Here is an 8,308-nt window from a genome sequence, read left to right as displayed (position 1 = left end):
GTATAAGAGACAGGGGGTAGGGTGGGAGGAAAGCTGTGTTTAAAGGGCTTTGGCTGCACTGCAATCACCCGCTTTCCTGCACGGTTAAAACAAGGAAATTCAAATCGAGTGGGAACGTGATCCTCTTGCTCGCTGGCAGTGGAGACTGCGGCTGCTCTGCTGAGAGGTAACTCAGGAGACCGAGGAAGGGGGCGGGGAGAGGAACCTCGGGGTCTAGTGAAGCCCACGCGGAGTCTTCTCCTATGCGCAGACGCTGTGGGCGGCCCTGGGGTCACGGCTGCCGCTCACCTGGCGCTGCAGGTGGAGAGCCGGAGGGGATAACACTTTGATTGCTCGCGGAAAAACCCGACTTCTTCCGCGTCACTACACTTTTCACATCTCTCCAGGTATCCTGGGGTCGGCCAGGAGGAGAGCTGATTATAGTCAAGAGCAGGTTTGGGGCGGTCAAGCGAGGGGGATCGGAGGGCAGAGCCGGGATAGGTCTCTGGTGTCATAATCACCGTCCGGACCCCCAAGCGCCCGCCGCCGCTGCGGCTTTAAGGAAGCTGCCGAGTCCAGGCTGTGTCGCAGCAACTTTGTATCAGTCATGTCGCCCGCCCCGTGACTGACAGCTAAGATTGTCCAATGAGAAGCCTGCCTGACCCGTGCAGCGTGGAGCCTTGCTTCCCTTCGGGCCAATGGGAAAGGCTCAGGGGGGCGGGATAGCAACCTGAACTTTATCTGGACATGTGACCCGTTTTTAAAAGGACCGGCTCTCCAGTTGGCCAACTCCCCCTCCGGGCTTATGCCCGCCCTCTCTCCCCCTTTTGCCCGCTTTGGCCCTGCCCCCTCCTCTCAGCTTCTCCGCCCGGGGTGTCATTGGGCCCGGAGACGCAAGCCAACTTCAGGCTGCTCAGAGGAAACCCGTGCAGTCACCTGGGTGCAAGAGCATTACTGCCTCGAGCTCTCCCGCTGCAGGGAGGGCGGCACTCGCTGGCCTGGATGTGGTTGGATTTAGGGGGGCTCCGCAGCAGGGGTGTCGTGGCGGTGGCAAGCGCTGCAACAGGTAGACGGCGAGAGACGGACCCTGGCCGAGGCAGGTGTGTAGGGGTGCGCAGCGGGCCGCCTCTTGCCTTAGTAGGCGTGCGGCCGCGGCGCGGGTGCGTGCACTTCGCAGGGAGAAGTGGCTGCGTAATCCGGAGGCACAGTCAGTATGGTGCTGTGTGCTTGTTGTTTTGTTTTGGTTTTCCACTTTTTCCCCCCTTTGGCCGCCAGAGGACTATTTTGGGAAAGTTTGGCCACTTTGGATAAATGCCCTCTAACGAGCAGCTTTTAACCGCCTTTGGCTGTGGGAGGTCTACCACCCTTCTGTTTCCCCAAAGATGAATTTCAGATCGTTTTCCTTGTACAAATTTTAAAGGACGTTGAAATAATATTTCTTTCCTCTATCAATTGCGGAAGCTTCCAAATCTCGGCCGGAGGTGTAGCGGAAAAAGGGCAATTGAAGGAGATATAGATCCCGTATGAAAGGGGCTCTGGAAATTCGTGCATTTCCCGTTCCCTAATATTCCCCCAAACTCTTGAGATCGGCTATGTTTTCTGTGATCCTTTGGAATTCTAAGGGCAGGGGAGAAGGTATGAATCTTCTTTTGGTGGCATCCTTGACGCGCTGAATTTTAGGTGCGTGGCTTTTCTATTGATTTTTGAAAGATCAAGTTTAAATCGTAATGATTATGGCACCATCAGTTTTAATTATTTATTAGTGCATAGGAGTTAGGAAAACTTTTGCTAGCAGAGGAGTTTTTGGAACCTCCGACTTTTAAAGGCAACAATTGCTTCCTAACATTTTGTAATGCCATTTCTCTAGGTGCTGTTATTGAAGATATTTACATAGGAACAATAACAGTATTCACCATCTGTGAAGTTTTAATTTCATGTTTGACATGGCATTATCGCAGAAAGGCTTGAAGTTTTGAAAATAAAATCTAAAATCTAAAAGTGGAGCTTTTTACTTAAAAGGAGGCATAGTTTTGTTTGGGGATTTTGGAAAGATCAGGTGGCCCAACGAATTAGGTGAGTGAATAGAAATCAGTTGTGCCTAATTCTGACTGGTTCTCCAGCTCTCTTAGGTGACCTTGGGCAGATGTCTTTCATTTACCTTATCTTTAAAAGAGGGGAAAGTAATAGTTCTCTAAGAGTGAATGACAAAAGATGGTTAATATATACTAAACTTATACAGCTATGTAACTTAATGGTGATTATGAATTTCTGAAGACTTAGTCATTAAGTGGTATCTGATAGTGAAATAACTACAGAAAATGATGCTGTTAAAATGGGACTATGTGGGGGGATAAGAAAAGTGAAACTGTTTTGAGATAAAATACAAATTCCTAAGGATCTTTAATTATATTCCTGGGGGGGGGGGAACCTACTTCCTTATGGAAAAGGGTAATTTCACATGGACTATAAAACATGAAAATTTGAAGTCAGGTTTTCTTGTATAAAAATAGTGTTTAAGAGCTTTTATATGCCTTAAAATAGAACCTCCATCAGGCTTTTCCTTACAATGTAAATGTTCTTTTGTCCTGGGGGAGGCCACTTACATCAAAATTGAAGGTGTATGAGGATTTTTGCCCACATAATATGCATTATAAGGCATGCAAGACTGATTTTTATGCAAATTTATATGTGTTGTGTGTTTATGTATGTATATGAATGTGTGTATGTATATCCCTCTCTGCTTCATTTTATGCTTTAGTATCAAAAACTTTCTCTTTACTTTCTGAATATTAAGTTTTGTAAGGATCATAGTCATCAGCTAGTTTTTTCAGTATTCACTAGTATGTTCAGGTTGACTGAAATTATGCCCAAGCCATGGTCATTATGCTAATTCTTTTTTTTTTTTTTTTAATTTTCTTTTAGCAGTAGATGAATACAATACCTTTTTTTTTGGGTGGGGGGTGCTGGGTATTGAACCCAGGGCCTTGTGCATAGGAGGCACTCTACCAACTGATCTACCTCTCCAGCCCCAATACCTTTGTTTTATTCATTTATTTTTATGTGGTGCTGAGGATCGAACCCAGTGCTTCACACATGCTAGGCAAGTGCTCTACCACTGAGCCATAACCCCAGCCCCTCATTATGCTAATTCTAAAAAGACAACTTAGGTTTCCAGGACAACATAGGAAATGAATTTCTAACATGATCCATTTTTTATAGACAAGACTAATTAAAATAATAGGAAAAATTCAGCATGAAATATTTCAATAATTTTTTAAAAAATGACCTCAACTGCAGTGGAAGCCACCCAGATGCTTGATATCCTCTGTTATTGTGTGTTTATTGTCAACCTTTACTCTATTTCCTTTGTTGAGAGGTATGTGAGGTTGGCAGATGAGAATACCTTAAACAAATCTAATTTAGATTTCAGCAAAGCCTTTGGCAAATTCTTAAATGATAGTCCTGTCAATAACATAGTGAAGTATAGGCTGCTTTATGATATTGTTCAGAGAGTTCAGGGCTAGTGAAACAGGACTTGGAAAGTTGTGATCAGCTGTCTGATGTTAGCTGATAAGCTGCTTCCTTATAGAGTCTGCTTTAAGATAGTCCTTGGCTCAGGGTCTCATAGAGATTCTCTTTGAATCTTCATAATAGCCTTATAGAGCTGGCATATGGCTCATGCTTTAGAGCAGAGTGATGAAAAGCGCCCTTCAGAGTATTAGTAGGTGTTTTGTGAAGAAAGGGTGTCAGTAGCCAAATTATTTAGGGAATGCTAGATTAAAAAGTAAAGTGACTTCTGCATTGTAGAATGTCCCCAAGGTTCTAGAAATGCACATTTTACTGTATGAGACCTCAAGAGAGCAATGAGTGACCAATCTTCCCAAAAGACAGTTGGGAGAATGAATTTTTTGGAACATCATCTGGGTGGGATCCTCCTTCAGACTCAGGGTAGGCCCCAGAGAGAGAATAAGGCTGTGGCCCTGGTAGTAGAGTGTGCCAGTGGAGGCCCTTTGGTAAGGATAACTTCTAGGCCTTTGGGTAGATGGTGATGCAGTGTACTAGGAAGGCAGTGTGAATTGGGGTGTGAAGGGAGTGAGATACACACAAAGTGTTCCGTTTTAGACACAAATAGGCATGCAATGAATTTGAACCTAAAACATCTGTACCTTCATTCACCTTTGGTGTGGGGAAAACAGAATATTTTTAGATACAGGGGAAGCACATCATATTTAATATTTTCAACCTGTGGCTATAGCTAAATAGTTTTTCCAGTGAGTAGAAAAGTCCAGTATTACCCATTTGGGTTCCCATACACTATTTTTTTTATGTTCAACTTTTAGTTGGTTTTTATCTATACCAGTTTTTTTAGCTGAAATTACCTGATAATATCTCAACTTTTGTAATTTGATTTATTTTCTCACTGTTTGTAATTGATTTTTGATTAGGAATTCATAGAATAATGTTCTTTAAGTGAACGCATGCTACGTAGTCGGTAGATTTTAATGTTCTCAAATTAAGTATTGATTATCGTATCATAGTTTAACATTTTTTATTTGTGCTTTAATATTCATCGGGGACATAGTATTGAAATTGATAGTTTGTCATCTCAGAACTTAACATCTAGTAGTGAATACAGAAAAGTCAGAGGTAATTATAATGCTCGGGACAATTTGGGCATTCAGTTTCATTATAGAGCCTTGTGATAGCTAATGTTAACTTATTAATAGGGTCATTTTTCAATGGAATCTAATATGAGTTCTGTAGAAGAACTTCCTGGTCTCTATTTTTTTTAGTAGGGAGGATGGAAGGTAAAAGAGGTGGAGCCTAAAGGAAGCTCATATACAAAACTGCAGAAATGGCAGTATCCTTTGGCCGGAGATGATTTAGACTTAAAAGGACTTGAAAAACGCATCCAGAAAAAAATTTATGGCACAAGAGTTAATTTTCTGTAAAATGTCTCTTTAGAGTGGTGATTTCAATCAGGGGTGATTTTTTTCCCCTAGGGATATTTGGTATTGTCTGGAGAAATTTTTGGTTGTCAGGAATGGGAAGGGTTCACGTTCATGGCATCTAGTGGGTAGGGATCGGGGATACTGCTAAAGATGTCATAAGTCACAGGACAGACCGCCACAAGAATCATCTGGTCCAAAATGTGCCAAGGCTGAGAAACCAGCTTTGCCACTTAGCTGTGTGGCCAGTGCCTCAGTTTTCCCACTTGTATTATTTAGATAGTATTTTTCACCCATCGTATAGGGTTGTTTGTAAGGATAAAAGAGTTAGTAAATGTAAAAGACTTTTATAATATCACATTGAATTATATAGTACACAAGAATTTTATAAACACAGCCCATTATCTACCCAGGAACTGATATCTAGTAGAACTAATGATATGATGATATCTACAACAATCCTTGGTCTCCTTGGGCACCCAGACTATGCCTGTTCATTTATCACTACCATTTCAGTAGTATCAGTACCATTTCAGCACAGGATATAACAAGCACTTGGTAAATGCTGTTGAGTGAATGAATGGCTTAAAATTTTTAGGATCCCTTTAGATCTCCCTCCATTCACTGTGGAGAATAAAAGCATCTGACCTTAGGGAGTCTTTTTAGCAGAGAGACCACTAGGCAAAGGTTCATGCCAGAGTCCTGGCCAGTACTGAAATATAGTGAAGAACCCTGGCATTCCTGAGCTGTCATACAGCCTCTCTGATCTGTGGACAAACTCAATTGAGGTATATAAGCCTTTACTTTTCAGAATTGACACCAAATCATCCTTATCACTAATTATCTTAAGAAAGTCTTAAAATTAAAAAAATTAAATTATTCTCCTATGATAATTTCCTATGATAATTAACTATGATAAATATACTTGTTAAATTTTACTTGTTTACAGAAAAGACTGGCTAAAATAATAGAATTCAGGATAAAATATTTCAGTAATCTTATGTTTTAAAAAAATCCACCCCGTACTGCTAGATGTCCTTCATTTTTGTATGTTTATTGCCACCTTTACTCTATTTCCTTTGTTGAGTGCATTTATTTGCATTTCCATGTTGTTTTTAACAAGGCCATGTATTAGATATGGCAGGCAACTTCCATATGATCAAAAGATTCCCAATAGCATTGGAGTCAGAAGATTGAGTTGCAAGCCCAACTTTGTTCACCGTCTCTGAGTTCAGGCAGATCACCCCACCTTGATAAATTCTGTTTGTCTTTTGACTGCCTCATCACTTTCCAGGGTTATTTTAATGTTATTTAATATTCAAGTAAGTTAAATATTCATCACAAAATCTAAAGGCTATATTAGAGCAAATATTAAATTTAGATGCAAAGTAGTTTTATATGATCAGTTTCTTATTTTGGCTTCTGGAGAAGTTAGTCAATATTCTGTTATGTCAGCACCCAAGAAGGTAAGTTTTAATATAATGAGAACTATTGCTTATAATAAGTAGACCGAGCATGTGTAGCGTACGTAATGCAATTTTAGAATGATTGTTAGCATAATAACATCATAACTAATTCTGACATTTTAATATAAATTTATTTGTTAGCTATGGAGACCAAAGGCTACCACAGTCTCCCTGAAGGTCTAGATATGGAAAGACGGTGGAGTCAAGTTTCTCAGGCTGTGGAGCGTTCTTCCCTGGGACCCACAGAGAGGACCGATGAGAGTAACTACATGGAGATTGTCAACGTAAGCTGTGTTTCCGGTGCTATTCCAAACAGCAGTACTCAAGGAAGCAGCAAAGAAAAACACGAACTACTCCCCTGCCTTCAGCAAGACAGTAATCGGTCTGGGACTTTAACATCTGACATTAAAACCGAGCTGGAATCGAAGGAGCTTTCAGCCACAGTAGCTGAGTCCATGGGTTTGTACATGGATTCTGTACGAGATGCTGACTACGCCTTTGATCAGCAGAACCAACAAGGAAGCGTGAGCCCAGCAAAGATTTACCAAAATGTGGAACAGCTGGTGAAGTTTTACAAAGAGAATGGCCATCGTCCTTCCACTCTAACTAGTGTGAGCAGGCCCTTGAGATCATTTATGTCTGACTCCGGGAGCTCCATGAACGGTGGGGTCATGCGTGCCATTGTTAAAAGCCCTATCATGTGTCATGACAAGAGCCCCTCTGTTTGCAGCCCTCTGAACATGACATCTTCAGTTTGCAGCCCTGCTGGAATCAACTCCGTGTCCTCCACCACAACCAGCTTTGGCAGTTTCTCAGTGCACAGCCCCATCACCCAAGGAACTCCTCTGACGTGCTCCCCTAATGTTGAAAACCGAAGCTCCCGGTCGCACAGCCCCGCACATGCTAGCAACGTGGGCTCTCCTCTCTCAAGTCCGTTGAGTAGCATGAAATCCCCAATTTCCAGCCCTCCCAGTCACTGCAGCGTAAAATCTCCAGTCTCCAGTCCTAATAACGCCACTCTGCGCTCCTCGGTGTCCAGCCCTGCAAATCTCAATAACTCAAGGTGCTCTGTTTCCAGCCCTTCCAACACGAATAACAGATCCACGCTTTCGAGCCCTACAGCCAGTACTGTGGGATCCATCTGCAGCCCTATAAACAATGCCTTCAGTTACCCTGCTTCTGGCACCTCTGCTGGAGCCGGTGCAACCCGGGATGTGGTTCCCAGTCCAGACACACACGAGAAAGGTGCTCACGAGGTCCCTTTTCCTAAGACCGAGGAAGTCGAGAATGCCATCTCAAATGGTGTGACTGGCCAGCTCAACATTGTCCAGTACATAAAGCCAGAACCAGATGGAGCTTTTAGCAGCTCCTGTCTAGGAGGAAATAGCAAAATCAATTCTGAGTCTCCGTTCTCAGTACCAATAAAGCAAGAATCAACCAAGCACTCATGTTCAGGCACCTCTTTCAAAGGAAACCCAACAGTAAACCCATTTCCATTTATGGATGGCTCATATTTTTCCTTTATGGATGATAAAGACTATTACTCCCTATCAGGAATTTTAGGACCACCTGTGCCCGGCTTTGATGGTAACTGTGAAGGCAGTGGATTCCCAATGGGGATTAAACAAGAACCAGATGATGGGAGTTATTACCCAGAGGCCAGCATCCCTTCGTCTGCCATTGTTGGCGTGAATTCCAGCGGACAGTCCTTTCACTACAGGATTGGTGCTCAAGGTACAATATCTTTATCACGATCTGCTAGAGACCAATCTTTCCAACACCTGAGTTCCTTTCCTCCTGTCAGTACTTTAGTGGAGTCATGGAAATCACACGGTGATCTGTCATCTAGAAGAAGTGATGGATATCCGGTCCTAGAATACATTCCAGAAAACGTGTCAAGGTAAGTTTCCCCCC

The 8,308-nt window shown here is 42.6% G+C and overlaps 1 protein-coding gene across 3 annotated transcripts in view; it reads left to right on the top strand.

The window, feature by feature from the left end:
• The first annotated feature begins 787 nt into the window (after nucleotides 1-787).
• Nucleotides 788-8,308, top strand: part of Nr3c2 (nuclear receptor subfamily 3 group C member 2) — a 325,701-nt gene continuing 318,180 nt past the window's right edge. Inside the window, exons 1-2 of one of the 3 annotated variants that reach the window (XM_048813488.1) lie at nucleotides 788-1,079; nucleotides 6,536-8,294. In XM_048813488.1, the coding sequence (XP_048669445.1) occupies nucleotides 6,538-8,294 (1,757 nt within the window). In that variant the 5' untranslated portion in view covers nucleotides 788-1,079; nucleotides 6,536-6,537. Of the gene's footprint in view, nucleotides 1,080-1,178; nucleotides 1,660-6,535; nucleotides 8,295-8,308 lie in introns of those variants that run through there. The other 2 variants (XM_048813490.1, XM_048813489.1) reach the window with 2 other exon arrangements.

The sequence above is a fragment of the Marmota marmota genome, unplaced genomic scaffold (assembly GCF_001458135.2).
Source record: "Marmota marmota marmota unplaced genomic scaffold, marMar, whole genome shotgun sequence".
NCBI lineage: Eukaryota > Metazoa > Chordata > Mammalia > Rodentia > Sciuridae > Marmota > Marmota marmota.
Note: the sequence above shows the minus strand (reverse complement) of the source record. Positions and strands in the feature narration are given on the sequence as shown.